Raw genomic sequence first — 21,731 nt, 5'->3', positions numbered from 1 at the left:
ACTTAAGACACTCACCCAAGGTGCAGAAGGGGGGGGGTTCAAATCCCCCTCTGAATGCAGCAGAAGGACTTGACCCTGAGGTCCTCACATCTCAGGTTAATGCTTTATTGTTATATTACCGGCTGTTCTCCTGGCTTGCTCACACTTTTACGCTTGAACTGAGATTCCCTTGTTTCAAGGAATCACTCCCAAATGAGCTTTGCTGAGTTTCATCTAGTTTTGGTATTTCATGAATCAGCATTTTTCTTGCAGTTCTCAAGTTTTCTTGCAGTTCTTGTAGCTGGAACGGAGACTTCAGTAGCATCCCCTCACCCAGTGTGCACCTCTGGGTCTGGGAAGGAGTAGTTTTGTTCCACACAAGTTTCCATCTTTATGACATTTCCACCCCACCCGAGACTTCTGCTATGTTTTGTTGTTAACGTTACCACATTCCTAACAAGCATGAAACTGGTTCCAGTGGATCTAAACCAACATACCTAAATGCATGTGGATACTTCTTGCTCCCCTGCCAAATTATTTGTTTCATAGGCTCAGTATGGCGGCATTAGCTATCCCAATCTCTTCCCCCAAAACGATTTTCTCCGGGTTTGGTAAGTTGCTCCACAAGTTTGGGATTTGGTGGGATAACAACCCAAGAGACATCTTCAAAGGATCAAAGAGGTTCAGGGCAATTTTACTGACATCAAAGGCTTGGCAGCATGTCAAGAGGTGTTGAGGATGCCAGTCGGTCCTGGTGTGCAGGCAGAAGGAGTGCACATGGGCTGACATACTGTAACATGAGGCAGGAGGCAAGGGAGGCTGCCCTGCTCTTTGTACACCGAGCTGGAGAAGATTAAGATATAACTGACAGAACATCACCAGTTAAAGGCCATAGCCACTTTTAAGATATTCAGCAGCTTAACAATGGGCTGGATTCCTACATCTCTGACCATGTTTTTCCTTTCTTCTTCATTACGCAATACATTTTTATAACAGTACTAAGGGATTTACTAAGTTCTCTGCCACGGAGCATCCAGAATTTCATTTGTGGCCCAACTGGTATTTATGAGAAAAATTGTACAAGCTCCAGAAAATAATCCATTCAGTATTTTGACTGAAAGGAGACAATCCACCATAAGCAAGCCACCATATATAATGGGTAAATTTGTATTGCCTGTGTTCAGTTTGCCAAGGTTGTTTGCTGAGTGCGGCTGCGTTTCACGCTGCTTCCCTGCTGCTCAGCCAGGAGCTCGCCTGGGAAAGCCTCTGGGATTCCAGGGACAACAGAGGGTGAGGGAGGTGGGACAGGGCAGGCGGCCAGAGCAAGCTGCCGGAGCAAGGGCACAGCGTGCTGCGGCCCTGAAAGTTTTCTTTACCCCTCGAAGTGACAGCTGCACATACCTCCGGGGGGAACCGTGCCGAAGTCGCCATGAGGAGAAGAGAAAAATCTGCTAGGGGTGAGGGGAGACAAACCCCGATGGCATTGCAGCCTCGCTGCTTAAGAGACAGCAGCAAACGAGAGCGGAGCACGTGGCAGCATAAAGTGCCCCACACTGAGGAGACTGGGTGGTTTTCCAAAGTAGAGGAGACTGGGGTAAGGATGGGGTTATAGCCATGGACTTCACTCACAAAGGCTACATGCAAGTTTAGTGTGTAAACACTGTTTAAGCCCAATGCAAGTAACTATAAAGAACAGCACTACTATTTGCACATTTTACATATACCACCAACCTCTCTAAAAATATATATATTAAAAAATTACAGAGAATTTTCTCTCTGCTGCAGAGACTAAAGTAAAGAATTTCTTCTCTTTTGCCCAAGTTATTTTTTCTTATGATTGAGGAGCTGAGTGTTCAGAGGGATTCATTCCTTAGCTTAGGCATTTCCACTTCTCTCGCTGGCATTTTGCACTGCTGTAGAGGTAGTTCTGCTAGTTCTTACTGTGGTAGACCTGTTCTCTGCCTTCCCCTGACCTCTCACTGCCAACCAAGCTGCCCTCACAAATCTGAAATAAGACTTTAGTCCTGGCTTTATTACACACACTTAGAATCATAGAATCATTAAGGCTGGAAAAGACCACTAAGATCACCAAGCCCAACCACTGATCCATCCCCACCATGCCCACTGACCATGTCCCTCATTGAACACCTCCAGGGATGGTAACTCCACCACCTCCCTGGGCAGCCTGTTCCAATAATAGGGAGTGATTGGGGACAGAGAGCTGTGTCATTGCTATAGGTGGATGGGTGGCCTTAATTTCTTTTTTTAATAAAAATAAAACGTTTCCATTTGACCCCCAGCAAACCTGCTTCTTTCCTGGTTTTGTATAGAAGCTGAAAGGCAAATTAGTGGCCCTAATTGCACTGCTTGTGCTCTGTGTGACTGATCACATAAGCCTTCACCACCTCCCAGGTTTAATTATCTGCAATTTTATTTATACCATTATTTGCATATAAGGTACAGCAGATCGGCTCCTCCTAGGGAATGGCAACCTGTAAACATAAACAAGGAGGCTTTTGTCAGCTATTAATGAAAACATTGATTAATCTCCCATTGCTTTGGTAGTTTGCCGAAAAGCTCATAAAGCAGCAACTAAATTGTTTACTAAACTGGCTAAGCTGTACGTGCCAGGATGTGAATGCCAAATGTATGTCGAGTGCCTTTCAGCTTCATAGTGCCTGCAGGAGGAAATGCAAACTCCCTTCATCGCACTGCTGCACTGCAGGAGATCTTCCTAACATCTTCACTTTCTTTTCTGTTGCAGATGATGCCAGCTCAGGAAAGAACAGCCAAACACCTGAAGGTTCTAATGGAGAATATGAAGATCATTCTGGGAAGCAATGGGGTAAGGGCCAGTGTGTGTTTTCCCTCTGTTCCTGGTTCAGTGTTGCTCACCCAGCATGTTTCTCAGCCGCAGAAGAAAAAGAAAAGGCAGAGCAAATGGAGTGAGTTCTCCCTGTAGATGGTCAAATAATAAACAGAGCCTCTGCTAAATGTGTTGGTGTGAATGGATCCTATCCAAGGGTCCTTCTGCAAAATGCAGCCCATGATCTGCTCTAGGGCCCCCTGCCTTATACCCCAGCATGGTTCTCCCTTGCATTTGTTTTTCTGGGCAGTGACTTTCCTTTGCATGTGCAGCTATTATAGCTTTCATAGACTCTGTGTAAAAGACACGTTGACTTTTACAGCAATATTTCCAATAGCCGTCATTGCCAGAACAACACTGCTCCCATTGAGGGCAAATGGGAATTCTCGACTTCACTTCAGGAGAATTAGAATTAGGTCAAAGCTGAGTATTTTTGAAAATTACCCTCTCTTTTAGACACCTGCATGAACTTCTCTAAATCCTGGTCTGTTCAAACATAGGATTTCAGTATGGTTGTAACGTTTTGGAGAACTGCTGAAATGTCTCTTTTGAAACAGGTTGTGAATAACAGAAAGATTCACAGACTCAACATTTGGTCCGAGCACTCCTTGAAGGACAATAAGTTGTCAGGCTGATGCCAAACATCTTTTGGTCATTTCTGTCAGGAGAGTTTAAGACCCCAAGAGATGAAGCATAGCATTTCCATGTTGCTCTCACAGTCTATCCCTCTGAATATTATGACTGAGAGATGGCTTTCTCCCATGTTCATGGCCAGTGAGTAACCTCATAGCAAAGGTAAGGGGTGGAACCTGTCAAGCTGTCACCATATGAGTCCCCAGCATTTGAACTGAGGGCAGCTTTTTTCAGGAGCTGGCAAACAAAGGATGTGGTGTGCTGAAGTGTAGTCTCATCCAAAACTAGAGGAAGCAGTGTCATAATGGCCTTGAATTACAATTTCACCTGAGCCTGAGTTTGTTCTGAGAGAAGAAGACAACCTCCACACATTCTGGAAAAGGGTGACAACATATTAGAGCTAGGGAAAGGGTGGCTCCAAGTCAGGAATCCCTCAGGAAGGATTCATCATCTAGCAAGAACAGTTCCCATCTCTCCACTCTTTGTTACCCTGGTGGAGATAGGAGTAGATATTAAAAGTTATGGCAGAGGTGCTGCTGGGAGAGCTGGTGATGATGAATCCATATCACAATTATATTATGATTAAAGATGTGTGTACTGTTAAAGTTACTAGTAGAGACTGTGCTGTGCCTTGTGCTACCCTGACCCAGTTCTTTGTGCTGCAATGTTACTTTTTCCACTTTACCTCCTTCCCACCTCCTCTCCCCAAAGAGGGAAATTACTGGGACAGACTGCACAGGTATGCAAGCCCAGCAGCGTTCACCAGAAAAGTGCTGGTATGCAGAGAGGGTCAGTGTGTGTCTGTGGGTCTCAGGAAGAGAATGAGTGAAGGAACAATTGGTGTTTGCAGAGTTGTGGGACCTGGAGAAGTGGAGAGGTAACTTGATGATAGCCCCAGCTTGCATTCCCGCTACCACTGTGGAAGGAAATCACTGGGAAAAGGTCCTGCCCAGCAAGAGCAGGGAAAGATAGATACCCCTATCCTCATTTTCCCACAAATGACTGAGCTCTTATCCAAAAGATCTGGAAGTACTTCAGTGCTTGCTCGTAGCACAAGATTATTTTGGTCTAAGTATCAAGAAAGCTTGAAGCAGAACTGACCATCACTGTGTGGAGGTATTCATGGCAGATCACAGCAGACTGCATGTTTTAGCTAACTGTCTAGATTTGGAGGAGTAATAATGGACAGGAGCCTCTGGGACTAATCCATGCATCTTGGGATGTTATCCAGGGAGAGGAGACAGCTGATCTCCTTCCCATCTCTTTGTGCTCACCTTCTGCTTCATTTCATTTTCATTAGCTTGAACTTTCGTGGTAAACAGATTTCAGCAAGAAACTCCTACACAACACTGTCTCTTTGTCCCTATCCACTTGTGTTTTCCCTTGCTCTTGTGCTTGGCATAATTTATGCTGTACAAATGTGCCGTTCATGTTTATGAAGCAAACACCAAGTGATGTGGAGGAGAACAAGTAATGAAGTATAAATAACACAGAGGCACTTTGTAATGGCCTTCTCTGGCACTCCAACAAGCAAAACTTCTGTAAATGGTACAGATCTGGGGACGAACATTTACCAGCACAAACTCAAAGGAGACTTTTTCTGTCTCACAGTGCTGCTTCTCTCTCCATCTCCTCTGTGATTGCTGAGCCTCTTTTTCTCTCTTATGTGTGTCCCTCTTTTTCTCCTTTTTTGTTAACTGTCCTTTCTAAACTTGTCCAATTCGGGCTTTTGCCAAGGAAGCATTCAGGGCTGTGTAAATGGGATCTGATTTCAGCATATTGCACACAGCCTGGAGTAGCTTCTGAGAGCTCATGAACACTTAACCTTCCCTAAACAGAACAAGAAAGACAGAAATAGCCACACAAGTTTAGCTTTACCTGTAGCTTAGTGTGTATCTGAGCAACGCTGCATGAGAGATGAGTGCAAAACTTCAGGCAGATTTATGGGAATCAAAGCAGGAGAAAAATATGGAAATGTTGTAGGCCCACTTTTGGGGAGAAAATTTCTCTTTCTTTCTCAGGGAGATCATGTCCTGAAATACTGCTGTGGAAGCAGGGAAGGGGCAGGGGGAAAGGCCTGAGCTTGCAGTCATTCCTAATGTTCAGCCCTGATGGGGTTAATTTTCCCTCTAGAGGCCAATTGTTTTTCTGGGAGGGAGCCTCCTCTTGCAGCAAATCCTCAAGGGAATACCCAGAAATTTACACACCAGGAGCTGTGCAGGAGGTTAGTATGTCACACTTGCTGCTCAGCTGTCATGGCAAGGATTCTCAGGGCCAGAGTTGCTCCAGTTCATTAGATTACACATGAAAGTCTCTGTACAGAGAGCAAAGCATTTCTGAGCAAGAGTTTGAAATAACATGAAATGGCTGGGACCCAAAATGACAGTCAAGGAGGGGAAGAGAAGGCTGCAGAGGCAGATGGTTTCTCCTAAAGAAAGAGACGCCGAGAGAGGGGAATGCCAAAGGGTGTCTTCTTCTGAGAGGGAGGGTTGTAGGTCAAGGCTGCAGGGGGGTGAGAGCACCAGGGGACAGGGTCACAGACCTCGGAGGGCAATGGCTGCAATTCACAGATGCGTGGAGAAAGGAAGCTGCAAACTAGCCTCCTCCATCCATCAATTCTCCACTACAATGCACATCCCAGCACTTCTGTCCCTGGCTCTGGGCAGCAGGGCTGGCTCTGTAATAGGTGATCCCACCTGTACCAAACTTCCCCAACACCTGAAGTACAACCTTCTCAGCTTGCTTTGGTGCGTTGTGTGCTACTGAGGTTGTGGATCTCCAGTTGCAGTGGTTGATGGGCATGTCCAAGCCAATGGCCAGTCATTCCCTGTTTTTCATTTTTCCCAAGCAAAGGAAAGGGAGTATGAAAATATAAAGTGACTGCCATCCGAGTCTGAAAAGTAAGATTAAACTAAACAAGAAAAAGGATTCAAAGCAGGGAGAGAAACCTGTTATGAAGCTGGAAAGGAGAAATTGGTTCTGTCAAAATGAAGAAGAGAGGTCAGTTAGGCAGGAGCATTTTGGAAGCAGTGAGAGACTGCCAAGTGGGAGTCAGAAGTGGTGTTAATCTCAGCAGGAGACTGTAGTTAAAAGTGCCCCTTTACTGACATGGCATAATTAAGGTAATATAGGAAAAGTTGTAGTTTCTTTTGAATTCTTCCTTATGGGATACTATTAGACAACCTTTTGTCTTGCAACAAATCATATAGTATTAACTGTCTTAAAAGCTATTGCAAAGATCTTTTTCTTTCTATTGATTAATTAGACCAACTCATGACTTTATAGGAAGATCCTCGCCAATATTACTAAAGCTACCAAGCTATAAAGGTGACACCTCTTTTCCCTCTGGAATTCTCATGTAATCTGAATCTGGCAGTACAAATTCCAGATTTTGCCAGGTGAGGGTCCTCACATTTCTCTAGTGTTCTTGTCACCGTTTCTAGAAATATTAATTATTTCCGTGCTAAATCAAGGTAGCTTTACCTTATCCCATGATTCTCTCCACCAACAGATACAGCTTCAGCTTCATAGTTTTGGGGATGGATGGGCATTAGGGTGACTCAAGTGTTCTTCTATTTGATATTTCCATCTGTTTTGTTTGTTCCTTTGGGCCTTTCAACATGAATGCTCCATAAGTTAATACTGAGTGAATCTCATATCTTTTAGCTCAAATAAATGGTCAAATGTCTGGCTCACTTCTAAGATTATGTTATGTTTCGAAAAGTTGTTGACCATTCTCAAGCTCCACTAAAGCCAGTGAGAACTAAGACGCAAAAACAACTTCAAAAAATGAAGCTATAAGTGACAAGCAAAGGACTGAGAAAATTGTCTGCTTAACAGGAATCTGAGGTTTTTCCTTTGGTCTTGGTTAAGGGATTGCATTTCTGGCATAGAATATGTTAACAATTATAATGTGATTATGGGGTCACATATTGCCTTCAGCTACACTAGCATGATTCTAGTATTATTTTGTGAGATTGTTTGACTCAGTTGCCTTACAGACACTGAGGAATTCCGGGGCTGTGTTATGCAGGAGGCTAATGTATTCATAGCAGTCCTCTAGACATTCAACTGCATCAGGCTGGATAGTGCTTTCTAAATAAATTGGAATGAGCTGGAATATGAGATACGCTGGCTTGTATGGTGCTGCCGAGTGCCTCCTGAGAAAATCTGGCCATCATGCTTGACAGCAGTATCCTGCTTTATATGCGTTTTGCTCACCAGAGTCAATTGTTCATGCCTTTTGCAGCCCAGCCTCGGTTCACGCAGCCTGCAAAGATGAGACGCAGAGTGATCGCCCGTCCTGTCGGCAGCTCCATCCGCCTGAAGTGTGTGGCCAGCGGCAACCCAAGGCCCGACATCACGTGGCTGAAGGACAATAAGCCCCTGACACCCCATGAGATTGGGGAGAACAAGAAGAAGAAGTGGACACTGAACCTGAAGAATCTGAAGCCCGAGGACAGTGGGAAATACACCTGCCGAGTATTTAACAAAGTTGGGGAAATCAATGCAACTTATAAAGTTGAAGTGATCCGTAAGTGCAGCCTCTGTGGTGGAAAGGTTGGGAGGGAGCTATCAAAAAGGGGCTGGCTGAGTAAAGAAAGCGTGGCTATGAGGATGCAGTGCTGACCACTGGATATAGACTTAGGTAAGTGTTAGAAATATCAACAGGAACCAACAGAGAAAATTGTGTTGAAACTAGAATAAAACTAACATCTGAGAAAGACAGAGTATTAATAGGACAATTTAGAAGTCTGAAATAAAGAGAAACACTTAGGAAACTGTAATCTCTAACATCAGTCATGTGGCATAAGTTCACAACTGACCAATTGAACCTCGTGTAGCTGACAGTCACTTTAAGGGCAAAATGAGAACTTACCAAAAAGGCCCTTCATTGAGGGTCATAGAGGAGGGGTGGAAATATTAGGATGGTCCAGATTACTTTATCAGAGCAAAGTGAAACTAATCAACTGAAAATTTAGACTAGACATATGTAATAAGAGACCCACTTCATTAGAGAAGTCTCCCAGGGGAATTAGCAGAAATCTTATGACTAGATTGATTAGCCAGACACGGCTTTAGGGCCAGATTTTTAAAAGCGTTTAGACATTTGAAAGTTCACGTGGATACAAATGAGATACTAACAAAATTTTAAAATACCGCTTAAGACTTGTGTGCATCTTTAGTCTCGGCCCTAAGAAGATGAGCTGTGGGGGATTACCCTACTTTGTGGTGGAGTAGAGTAAATTGCTCTTCTTACTGCTTAGCTATTCTGATTTTTGACCTCTAATCTCCTGTTTCCCCTATTATTACTGAAGATAATTATACTCAAAGCTACCTAAGTCTACCAGTCTACAGTACCAAGAGTCTGTCTTATTCCTAAATCATCATGCTTTGTCTATGACATCATCATAAATTGTCATGGAAATGATTATGGAATGGCCAACTGAAGAAAAAGGAGGAGATGAGCAGAGTGGGGGAAGATGGAATATCCTTTGTTAATGAGGAGCAGGGGCATGGAAAGCATGTTGTTTGTCTGTCTGTGCATGTGTTTTAGCATGAGAAAGTTTATCCCAGTGTGAAAGATTGTTCTTAAAGGTAAAGATCTGGTCTCTGATAAGTCCTTTCTCTAGAATAACAGGAATTAAAAGCACATGTGGGGAGCTCTGTTGGGCTCTGAAGGCACAAACCTGCTAGACATCTGGATTTGATAAAGATGCAGCTGTGTGGAGACAGTAAAAACATGTGTTTACACTAAAACCAGGAGCAGAGACAGGGAAATGAATCAAGCCCCATCCTAATGGCAGCTGTGGCATTTTCACTTCATCAAAACCAGACAGCACCAGGAACAAACCCCTTTCTGTGTCCCTGTTTATCTTGGTTTTTATCAACTTAAAGATGTATGTAACCTTTGTTTTCATTAGCTTTTGCTGGCTAGGAGTGAAAACAGTAACGAAAGCTGGAACCAGAGTCAGGCAGATAAGGGCATTAAGAAGTCTTCAGATGTCTTTCTATTTTTAACATCATTCTGTGGAGTATTTCAGGTTTTATTCAATTTCCTCTTTCTTTTTTTTTTTTTTTCTTGAGACTCCACTCCTAAACCCATCCTACTTATCTGAGTCTCAGTCTCCCCAGCTGTGATTCCTGCTGGTAGTCCTATGGAGACCGTGGTGGTATTTTTGTTTCCCAGGCACATCTTTAGAGCTCTCATTGTTGACAGTGCCCTGACTTTTTGAAAGAGGGTCCATTGTTCCTTCCTGTCACCTCAAAGCCTGTGCTGGTGGGAGCTGTTGTGTTACACGATCAATCCAACAGTGTTTTGCCTTCAAAAGTGGTTGATGATTGCCAGCAGTTACCACCCACTGTGATACCATCATTTCTCTCTGTGCCTAGGAAAGAAGTTTTCAGTAAATCCTTCTCTGGAAACTGAGACTCATCTCTGTGACGCTGACACCAAAAAAAAAAAAAAAAAAAAAAAAGCCAGATCCTAATATTCCTAGGAATGAGGAATTTATTTTTCTTTTGATTTTACATGTTATTGACACAACCTAAGGCTTATGATCATGCTGAAACGCATGATCTTGTAAACTTCTGTGTTTGGTTTCCTTTCCTACCATCTTGTTTCCTTCATCAGCTGAGACTTGAAGCAAAATTTGAGTGAGAAATGGAAGATTTTGTCATTGGTTAGAAAATAAAGGATCTCTGGCTTATTACTCCACAGATGTTACTCCACGGTGAGTGTGTGGACGATTAGCCTGAAGAAAGGAACAATAAAAGCAGATGATAGGTGATGGTGAAGCAAAGAATTTCATCACTGGTGGTGCCAGCTGCTTTAGCCCAGCAGTGCTGACATGGTGTGGGATGACATCCAGTAGAGTTTTGATCCCATGGGCATCTGCCAGGCCCAGCAGGAAGGGTGACAGCTCCCAAGGGATTCCCAAAGCACAGATGTGAGAAATGCACAGCCTGCCCTCCCTGCTGATAGACAATCTGTGAAGGAAGGAACTTTTCCCCATCCATTTATTTCTAGTCTTTAGGAGACATTTGGAAAGACCAAAAGGAGAAGGAACATGTCTTACCCCAAGTTATTGTACCCAAACTGTGGGTAGCCTCATACTTGCAAATAATCTGATCTAAAAAAATAGAAGCCCTGAGGTTGTGCCTTGAGAAAGTCACAAAGTTCAAAGTCATATTCACCTGTAAACTACACCCTACCAGAGACAGTGGTGAAAGACACAGAATCACAGCATGGCTGAGCTGGGAACCTCTGGGTCCCTCTCGCCCCAGCAGAGCCCCCCTGAGCAGGGTGCCCAGCCCCACCTCCAGGAGGCTTTTGGAGATCATCAAGGAGGAAACCCCACAGTCTCTCTGGTCCCCATACCAGTGCTCAGTCAGCTCCCACAGCAGTGCTTCCTGGTGGGCAGAGGGAGATCCTGGGCTCCAGTTTGTGCTCAGTGCCTCTTGGCATTGAAAAGAGCCTGGCTCCATCTTCTTTACATCTTCTCTTCAGACAGTTCTATACATTGGTAAGACATCATTGGGATCAAGATCAACTGAATATTTAAGTGAAATAAACTACTTCATTCATGTTCAGACCTGTAGTATTGTCCAAATTTAATCCCAAAAGGGGTTTTGGTCTTTTGGCTAATTTAAAGCCATTTATCTTCCTCTGCAACCTTTTAAATATTCTGTAGGCGCAGGTACATCATTAAGATCCCATTTTTCTGGGATGCATTTCCTGAGACATGTTTTAGTGGGAGTACAAGGAAGGACAACCTCTTTTATCATCTCATAGCTGCTGCATAGAACAGAGGACTGGGGAAATTCAGCAGAGATCTCAGCTTACTGTTGGGCAGGGAGTAGGATTAGACAATTTTTTGCATGCATTCTACCCCTTTTTCCGATGGTTCTGAGATCAGAAGTTAATCAAGTTGGCAAATGCCATTTTCCATGGAGCTCCTTGTGTTTTTGTGCAGAGAGAACGAGATCCAAGCCCATCCTGACAGGGACACACCCCGTCAACACAACAGTAGACTACGGCGGGACTACATCCTTCCAGTGCAAAGTCCGCAGTGATGTCAAACCTGTCATCCAGTGGCTGAAGCGAGTGGAGTATGGCACGGAGAGCAAGTACAACTCCACCATTGATGTCGGGGGACAGAAGTTTGTCGTGCTGCCCACAGGGGAAGTCTGGTCCCGTCCTGATGGGTCCTACCTGAACAAGCTGATGATTACTCGAGCCAAGGAAGAGGATGCAGGGATGTACATTTGCTTAGGGGCAAACACCATGGGCTACAGTTTTCGCAGCGCTTTTCTCACAGTCCTGCCAGGTGAGTTGTGCTTTTATTTCCACAGTCTGAATCAGTATCCTACGTCTTGGTATTTAGTAACACAAATACTGGTACCTATTGCTCTCTACGAGCCTCAGTGATGCTGTGCTGATTTAAGCTAGTCCAGTTCTTCTCAGCAGGGGAGGTTTAGGTTGGATATCAGGAAAAACTTCTTTACAGAAAGGGTTGTTAAGCACTGGAACAGGCTCCCCAGGGAGGTGGTTGAGTCACCATCCCTGAATGCGTTTAAAAACCGTTTGGATGTGGTGCTCGGGGACATGATTTAGTGGTGGGTTGTTAGAGTTAGAGCAGTATGGTTAGGTTGCGGTTGGACTTGATGATCTTGAAGGTTCTTTCCAACCTAAGCAATTCTATGATTCTATTCTATTCTATTCTATGATTCTAAGAATCAGTGAGGGACTAAATCAGCCCTGACTTAAATCAGCCCCTGCTGAATTTCTCTTGCTGATGGTTCCTTTTCTCCATCCATGGGGAACGATTCCAACAAGGTAAAATACAATGCAGGATCTGGAAATCATACTGCAGTTGCAGGGTTCAGCAACAGGGTGCAGGAGGTGAGAGGGGGACTGAATAGCAGCACAATTTGCAGCCCCATTCCCTGACATTTCTCCTTTCTCTTGTTCTTACTTGTATTGCTTTACTGGTAAAAGAAAACAATAATGCAAGCCCATAAAAGGAGAGAAGAATAAAAACTGTCCTGGTCAGAAGGAAAGGAAAAGAATGAATGTGAAAGAGAGAATGATTGATTAGTTAAATTCTTACCCAAAGATCTCCCAAGGAAGATTGTACCAAACTTGTTGCTGCTTCCTGCTCTCCACAGGCCTCAGAGCTGGTGTCTGTATCCAGCTGAGGCTGTATCCTGTGTATTTCAGGCACACCATCCTCACTTTATCATTTACTTCATTTAATTCTGCCCAGTAAATATTTTTATTGAAAAGGGCATCTCCTTCTGCCTCATTTGGACATGTAATCTAGCTTTAGAATTACCAGCTTTATAACAAAAATCCATCTTTCTGCTTTTTCTTCCCTTTACATATGCAAGGCCGACATAGATAAGAAAGTGCAGGAGCTGGAGCCAGTATCAGAACATTTTAGCTGTCAGGTCTAATGCGATGTCTCTGGTCACCATATCAGTAAGAGACAGAGACCATAAGCTGTCCCGGTGCATTAGGACTGGTTTTCTGTGTACGTAGTGGGGAAAATGACTTCCATAACTAAGGTATCATGGCTACTTTTGCTCTCCAGCTGCCACACTCTGCAACTCAGTAGTCATCAAAAGTCACCAGCATGAATTTAGACACCAACAGCATGTTGCCAAGTAAGAGAAGAGGTCCAATTCATCCTTAGCATCTTCTTCTGCATCGCTTAGATTTAGGACTAAACTCCAACTAGAAAGCCAGTCTGTGGCAAAATGCTGCGTGGGTGGGATATAACTCAAAGCCTCTGGAAGTTTCCAAACTACAAAAGTCTGATCCAGCTCCCACTGAAATCAGTGGGAGACTTTCCATTGATTTGAATGGCACTGTAATGAGGCCTCATACCAGAACCAGTGCCCGCAGGCCTGCTGTTATTGGCAATGACAGAGGAGGAGAACCCTGCTTGCCCTCAGAAGCAAAGATGTGGTTGCAAGGCCATGAGTTAGAAAAACACAACTTTGATCATAAATCTATCAGAATTGACGTAGACAGCTTAGAAGAATAGCATGGATGAATCTCGAAACACTTTTGAGTCAGCCCAGCAGATTTCTGCCAAACAATGTGAAGACTATTGTTCTCGTGGTCAGCTGATGGGTCATTTCCCTGTTCCTGTCTTGCTTTGAGCAAAGGGTTGGACCAGATGACCTCCAGAGTCCCCTCCAGACTAAATTATTCTGTAATTTCCAGTGTTGGTGGATAAAAGTTTTGTCTGTTGAGGTCAACAGTACGCGTCCTTCTGACTTCAAAGAAGCCACATGGTATATATTTAATATTTCAAACTAGCCATAGGATTATTTGTCAAGGAGAGAAAAAGACATCAGTATTTTAAAGAAGGTTGGCTTGAAAGTTAAGTGATATATATTTGAAAATAACATACTGGGCTGTTTGGATAGCCTGCGGTTTTCAAAGTTTCTGAATGTCGCCCTGCAGGCTGAACTTTGCACCTAGGTATTTTTCAGCGCTTTTGAAAACAACAGCTGGTAGCTATCTAGGCAGGGACTTTGATAGCTGGGGTCCTATCCCAGTACTCCTTTGGGGTCTATAAATCGAGAGATCAGGTTGTGAAACCAGAGTGACTGCTCAGGAAGGTACAGGCTGCCAACAGCACTGAGGGTGGGGGGACAGCAGCTGTGAAAGATGCTGTCTGAAGCATCTTATTAAAGGCAAGCACACAGCATGCTGTGGTACTGTGTGATCCAACTGTGCTGCTGACATGGAGATAGTACTGCCATGTCACATGTTGTGTCCTCCCATCTGGGCAGAGAAGCCCATGCCATCACAGAGTAAAGGCGTTAAGAAACTCTTGGGCTGGCTCTAGTACATGTACATCCATTAAGGCCTGGAGAAGAAAGTTAAAAAATCCCCCAAAGACCTCCCCCTACACCAGAGAAAATGAGTTGCTTGTGCTTCCAGGAGCACTGAAAAGCACAGCAGTTACCAAGCACCATGTGCTGGCTTGATTTCTCCCTCCTTACTTGGTCTGGCAGGGTTGCCAGACAGCCTGTACAAAAGCCAGTTCAAGTGTGACATCTGTTTCAAATTTACCATGCCTGCTTTTAATTAACTCTTTCTGTCTCTTCCCTGCCACAATGTCCAGATCCCAAGCCTCCGAGTGCACCTGTGCCCCCCTCCTCAGCCAGCAGCCTTCCCTGGCCTGTGATCATTGGCATCCCCGCTGGAGCAGTGTTCATCTTTGGGACAATCCTCCTGTGGCTTTGCCAGACCAAGAAGAAACCTTGCTCACCACCAGCTGCTGCCCCTGTGCACCGGCCGCAGCCCCGGGACAGGATCTGTGTTTCCCAGGTCCCAGACAAAGACTGCATCTCCTCCATAAACTATGAGGAATACGTCGCCCAGCAGCAGCATTTACTGTCCCAAGGGCCCGCGCTCGCTCCAGCCATGGCATCTAAAATGTACCCAAAGATTTACACGGACATCCATACCCACACCCACTCGCACGTGGAAGGCAAAGTCCACCAGCACCAGCACATTCAGTACCAGTGCTAAGAGGGCGGCCGTGTACAGAAGCTCGTGTGGGCTTTTCCTCCTGGTACCTCAGAAGAGACTGCTCAAAGTCAGCTCACACTGCCAGCAACAGGCAAAGCAGACAGAAAAGATTATATATATAATTTTAAATATATATATACATATATATATAATTGTATATGCGTGTGTATGTGTGTATATATATATGTGTATATATCTATATCTATCTATATAAATATATATATAATAGAGAAAGACAGAGAAAAGAGATTTTTTTTTTTTAATTATTACAATCAGGATGTAGCCAAGGAATAATGAAGGAACTCCAAATCCCAGCAGCTAGGCAGCCATCTCCACTGGTGGAGCCCTCCTGGATTTTTTAAGCAAGATGGTGGCAAGTAAGACAGGACACAGGGATATGAACCACCCCCTCCTTCTGTTGCTAAAAGGAGTGAGAAAAGGTGATGTGGTGCTTTTCCAGGGCAGGCACCCCTGTTCTTGTGTTTGCTGCATACCATGCGTTTTGGTGGGAAGACCCCAGACCTGTCCCACTTATGTGGGAGAACATTTTCCCTCAGAATGACTCAAGCTGTAAAGATTTAGTGCCAAAGCACAAGGAGAAATGACCAGTTCACCTCTTCCAAATAACAATAGGGGAAAAAAAGTGAATTTCTGTTCCCAAAGTGAAATGTGGAATGTTTCTCAAGCACCGTCATTTTGTCTATACTGGTAACCAGGATGCTTGGTTCGATTTCTTCAAGTCAAATGCATTGAGTTCCCCCATGGAGGGTTCTACAGAACAAATGTCACTGCCCTGATCCCAGGACTCAGTGCCACTGCCATGAAAAAGGAAGGAAGGAAAGAGGAACGTTGTACAGAACACCTTTATATTTATATTTAAGAAATAATAATAATTAATAATAATAATAATTGAACTGCTGATGGTGAAGAAAGCAAAACACGCTGCCCTACTCTGATGGCTTACAGTGACAAGCTACTGGATTCTCTACATCAGTGCAAAAATACATGAGAATAGAAGAAAAAGGAGGAAGAGAAAAAGAGAATGAAATAATAATCTCGTAGGAAAAATTGCATTTGAGAAATATTCAACTAGGTTGTGTGTGGTTGGCCCCTCCCCGCAGGTAGCATTTTGGAAATGATACGGCTTCATTTTGGTTTGAACGATGATAAAAACAGGAAGAAAAGAGATAAGGACTATTAAATACCTGTATGGACTGGAAATTAATCCAATTGCAAATACAAAACCTTTGTAATTCTATATAGAGTTTAAACAGAAGTCATGTATATTTAATTTATTTTGTTAAACAAGAAAAAAACGTATGATATTTTCCTCAAAACTGGCATTTCTATGCATATTTTTGATCAAAGAAAATAAAGATTTTTTTTTCAGGTTCTATAGATACCATGCTCAGAATATGCTCAGTGTAACAACAGTACCAGCTGCACTTCTCTGTATGTCTTCTCACACATAATCTCCTCGTATCATCTCAGGTTATGCTAGTGCTACCGTTTCCATTAGAAAATTGCCTTTTCCACCATTTAAATTCTGATTTTTCAGGTTGGATATTAGAAAAAACTTCCTCTCAGAAAGAGTTGTGATGCATTGGAGCGGGCTGTCCAGGGATGTGGTGGAATCACCATCCCTAGAGCTGTTCAAGAAATGTGGAGATGTGGCACTGAGGGACGTGGTTGGTGGGCATGGTGGGGATGGGTTGGTGGTTGGATGTGATGTTCTTAGAGATCTTTTCTAACATTAAGGATTCCACAACTCTATGGTTGTGAGGATCTGCAGTGACTGAGTCATTTCCCATGGACCCCTTGTCACCTCCAGGAGCAAAGAGCTCTGCTCACAGGGAAATCTGTTTTGCTGTGCTTTTTTTGTGTATTTTTGGGGGGAGGGTGACGGGGAGTGGGGGAAAAGGTTGCAAACCACAAACCTGCAGGTGTTTTTCTTTTAAAAGAAAGTTTCATAAATCAAAACATAAAAATTTGTGAGTCTGTAAAATGAGCTTCAGCCTCAGGGTGCTCAGGAGGAGAAAACACATAATGGGGTGAGACCCTTCCGTGATGCTTCAGTGATGGAGCAATTGTTTGCTGTTTGCTCCAGTGCCACTCAAAGCTTGTTGCAGGGAAAAAAAAAAACAAGATGTGCCAATTTTTAGGTTTGAAAGTACTTCTTTCTCAAGCCTGTTCTGCAAAAGAGATCTTCAGCTTCACCTGCTCCGATTTAGAGTGAAACACTTCATTTAAGCTGAAACAAAAGAGCGCTTTAGGCTTTTGTTTTCCCCTGAACGTTTCCAAAACTATTTGCTCTACATTGACTAGAAGTTCTTTTCCGGCTGACTTGTTTGCATCCTCAGCTGCAAACCAAACAGTGCCTCGGCTGACTTGTTTGCATCCTCAGCTGCAAACCAAACAGTGCCTCGTTTGCTCAGCCGGATCACTGTGAGATGGGGTCCTGCTTCAGCAAAGCATGAACACTCCCGCTTTCCCTCACCAACACATGCTGCCCCCAAAAGTTCCCTTTTTTCCTTAGCCACCCAGGTCAATGGCTCTGTTAACACGATGGTTTTTCTGTAGAGGTGATAACAAAGCAAGCTACTGCTATTTTTGATTATTATTAATATTTTACTTTTTTTTTTTAAGTGAGATAGTTCATTAAAACTTTGTTAGCACCTTTTTATGAAATCCATAAAGGCTAAATTCATTTCCTGGATATCTCTGCATACATCCTCTCAGCTTCAGGAAGACTGAAGAGAGCTCTGGATATGGCAGTGCTCTTAATGGCTACAGTTTATCGAGCCACTTCATGGAAAAAATCAAAAAGCCTTTATATACTACATGCGTCACCTTTTTTTTAAGAAGGCAGCATGTGGCTGATACCAAGAGCTATGTCTCATAACTCATGCCTATGTGAACCTACTTTTTGCACTGTGGTAGGCGCTGAGAACATCTCAGCAGCATTTGGGGCACAGCAGAAGGTAGGATCCACCTGTAAGCTTGCCAGCCTTCCCAGCTATCTGTATTGGTGCTACAGCAAGATGGCACCCAGCTCATGCTGATACCAGCTTTAGAGGAGGTGCACAGTCAGTTTCATTTGGTTCAGCCCTATGCAAACCGTAAGAGATGGCCATACAATACTTTTTCAAATGGCAGCTATGTCACTTACCCTCAGATCCTGCATCTCCCCTAGGGTATAGTCTTCCATGCTGAGCACTTAGCTCCCAGTTGTGCCCTTCTACCTGCTATGTTCCATGGTGAGACCCTGCCATGATGCTTCCAAGATGATACTATGAGAGTGCCAGGTGGCTCAAGTGGAAGGAGCTTCCTCCTGCCAGTTGAAGTTCCAGCTCTGGTAGGAAATGGTACAAACACTTTGATTTGCACGTATATTTTATATCTTGTCTGGGTCATGCACTGACTTGCTGGGCCTGGGTGGATTTTGTGTTTTGAGGAGTTATTATTCCTCCACAGGACACCTGTAAGTACTCCACAGTCACTCTGTCCCATGCCTACCACGTGCCATTTCTTTTTAGGGCTCAATTGTGCCTTGCATGTATTGCAAAATCTGCTTTAGCCTAAATAAATTCTGCCAGGTCCCGCTCACGCCTGAATGTTTTTTCTTTTTCATCAGTGAGACAAGACTTGGACTCATCTCTGCTCATGCATACAGGGCATTTAAAGAAAACCGTAGTCTTGCTATTAACTACTTACCCTATTTGGAACACAGAAGTTTTTTGTTTTACACATAAGTATGCGTATATATATAGGCATATGGATGAAAGTGCTGGGCTGTGATACAGAAAAGAGTTGTACTTTAAAAGCCATCAGGCTTCAAAGATCAAAAGACAGTTAGGCTTAAAGCTCTCCATCTTTGTTTAATTTATTTGCATTACAGATCAAACATGGCCTTACATGTTGGTTTGTGTGTGGCATTTTTAAGCTTTGTATGGACAATGCTTGTACTGTCAGCCCTTTTAAACTGAAAACTTTTATCAGACATTTACAAATAAAAAGTGTTGTGTGATTTTCAAACAGTAGCACACACAATAACTGAGGACATCAAAAAGAGATGGGATGGCACTCTGTGCATCTGGCTGTGCAATAAAAGCTAGAAAGAAGTAAAGAATTATGCTCTTAGGTTGTTTTGGGGGAAAGGGTGGTGGGATGTATGTGTGTGTATACACACGAGAAATACATGCTGGAATGATGAAGCACACAACACTGCAAAATTATCTCTGCGCCATGACTCAGCCTGATTAACTGTGTATGCTGTGAATCCAGGGCAGACTTTTTGGGGTAGTCTGGAAAAGTTTTCTAATTACTTAGAGAATAAATAGGATTAGGAGAGACATGGACCTGTTGGAGCACATCCAGGGGAGGGCCACAAAATTAACTGAGGGATGGAACACCTACCCTCCGATGACAGGATGAGAGAGCTGGGACTGTTCAGCCTAGAGAAGAGAAGGCTCTGGGGGGACCTGACAGTGGACTTTCAGTATCAGAAGGAAGGGGATAGAATCTTTAGCAAGATCTGTTGTGACAGGACAAGGGGAAATGCTTTCAAACTAAGAGGGGAGATTTAGATTGGACATAAGGAAGACGTTTTTTACAGTAGGGGCAGTGAGGCATTGACACAGATTGCCCAGAGAGGTGGTGGATTCCCCCTCCCTGGAGACACTCAAGGTCAGGCTGAATGGGCTCTGAGCACCTGATGGAGCTGTAGGTGTCCCTGTTCATTGCAGGGGAGTTGGACCAGATGGCCTTTAAGTGTCCCTTCCAACTCAAACGATTTTATGACTCTATAAAGTCTGGTTTTGATTGCTTTGCCTCTGTAGACAAATGACATAGATGTACCGCGAGCCCAACTACAGGTAGCAAGATGAAATCTTGGGGTTGCAGGTGTCAATGGCAACATTGCAGTGTTCAGAGAAGAGCAGGGAGTTTAGGATGAGGCCCAGCTGCTCCAGCCCTTTGGGGTGAATGTGTGGGTGAATGTCTGGGTGCCTCACAGCAGCAAACATCCAAGTTGTGGCTACAAAAATGGGGACGAGTCTGGACAGGAAGATGTAAGAGGGGCAGTTGAAGTCCTGGGCCTTCAGGAGCAGAGGAGGCTGAGGGGAGGCCTCATGGCAGCTACAGCTCCTTATAGGAAGCAGGGCCAGGGGCAGGGGGGGCAGTGCTGAGCTCTGCTCTCTGGTGATAGCGACGAGGCTGAGGGAACAGCATGGAGCTGGGTCAGGGGAGGGGCAGGTGGGGGTTAGGGAAAGGGTCTGCACCAGAGGGTGGTGGGCATGGAACAGGCTGCCCAGGGCAGTGGGCACGGTGTTTTTGAACACTGCTCACAAATATAGGTTTGGATTTTGGATGGTGCTGTGTGGAGCCAGGAGTTGGACTCAATGATCCTTGTAGGTCCTTTCCAACTAAGGATATTCTACGGTTCTATGATTTTAAGTTCAGCTCACCCAGCCTGCTCTGGACCTTGGGCCCAAACAGCCCTGCAAGGAAGCTGCACACGTATGGCGAAGAAGAAATATTTCTCTGTCAACTCAATTTCTGTGGCTGTCTGAAACTCTTCAGAGGTTTGAAGTAATGGAATAAAGTCCTACTGGAGATGTATCAGTGGACAAAAACTGGGAGGTGGCCAAAGGTTACTGGGGAATTTTTCATGGCTTTGCTATGTAGGCATCACCTCTGCTTATGTGGGCTACCAAGGGAAGGGTTAGAGCCTGCATTTCTCACAAGTGTCACATGAAGGATGGGTGCTGCGTTCAGATGTGTGGTATTGCAGATGTTGTTATAATGAAGGGCCATAGGGCCTCATCCAGAGGTCCCTTCTGGCTGCAAACACATGCAGCTGAAGATGCAAGCACAGCTCCATGCCCCAGGATGGTTGCAGGTAACCACAGATGTGCAGCACAGGTGTTGCATCAACATCTGGCACATGGGCTGTACATTCAGCTCTGCTGCTCACAGCCCCACTTCCTTCCAGGCTGTTAGTATGCCAGCTCAGCATTTTATGGCTTATTGCTAAAGTAAGGGTGTTATTTATATAAAATGGAGCTGTGCATCGACATTTTCAGCATCTGCAAATAACCCCTTGTGTAAACAGCAGCATAATCCTGTGCATACACACATCCAACTGCTTTACACTCAGTGTTTTGGCAAATCCTGCTGGATTTGCTGCAGTTGGTGTCATGGAGGATTTACACGTGAATTTGAGTGTAAACACATGTGGTTAATGGCCTGCTGAATTGCTTAGACTTGTAATTGGTGTAACTCTCTTCAATCTCTTTTTTGCCATGCATGGAGGAGGGCAGAATCCTGCTCAGCTCTCATGTTGGTGTGGACACAGGTCTGTCCTGGCTCTCATTCGAACACGTGAGCTCATATGTTGGGTTGTAGAGCTTGGCCAAATTGAACCATGCAGGTCTCCTGTGCACATCCGGTCCCAATGGTGACGGGCACCCGTCTGCATTCCTCTTCTTGTGCATCCATGTAGTGAGGGTTCAAGGGGCACGGCCACAAATACACCCAGCTTTATGGGGTGGCTTTCACCAATGGAGCTCAGCAAAAATTTCACAAAGGGAAAAAATGAGGCAGGAAGGTGTAAGCCTGACGAGGGCCAGGGTCTGCGATCCAAATGGGATGCACTCAGGCCAGGTTGGCTCTGCCATGGGGACCTGGGAGGAAATGCTA

At 44.3% G+C, this 21,731-nt stretch overlaps 1 protein-coding gene across 4 annotated transcripts in view; it reads left to right on the top strand.

The window, feature by feature from the left end:
* The window catches only part of FGFRL1 (fibroblast growth factor receptor-like 1), a 171,065-nt gene extending 151,907 nt beyond the window's left edge, over nucleotides 1-19,158 (top strand). For all 4 annotated transcript variants that reach the window (XM_021397214.1, XM_021397215.1, XM_021397217.1 and 1 more), the window contains 4 exons: nucleotides 2,744-2,824; nucleotides 7,728-8,012; nucleotides 11,455-11,808; nucleotides 14,623-19,158. In XM_021397214.1, coding sequence (XP_021252889.1) covers nucleotides 2,744-2,824; nucleotides 7,728-8,012; nucleotides 11,455-11,808; nucleotides 14,623-15,032 — 1,130 coding nt within the window. In that variant the 3' untranslated portion in view covers nucleotides 15,033-19,158. The remainder of the gene's footprint in view (nucleotides 1-2,743; nucleotides 2,825-7,727; nucleotides 8,013-11,454; nucleotides 11,809-14,622) is intronic.

The sequence above is a fragment of the Numida meleagris genome, chromosome 4 (genome assembly GCF_002078875.1).
Source record: "Numida meleagris isolate 19003 breed g44 Domestic line chromosome 4, NumMel1.0, whole genome shotgun sequence".
Classification (NCBI taxonomy): Eukaryota; Metazoa; Chordata; class Aves; order Galliformes; family Numididae; genus Numida; species Numida meleagris.
The sequence above is the reverse complement of the archived record's forward strand: the minus strand, read 5'-3'. Positions and strand labels throughout refer to the sequence as shown.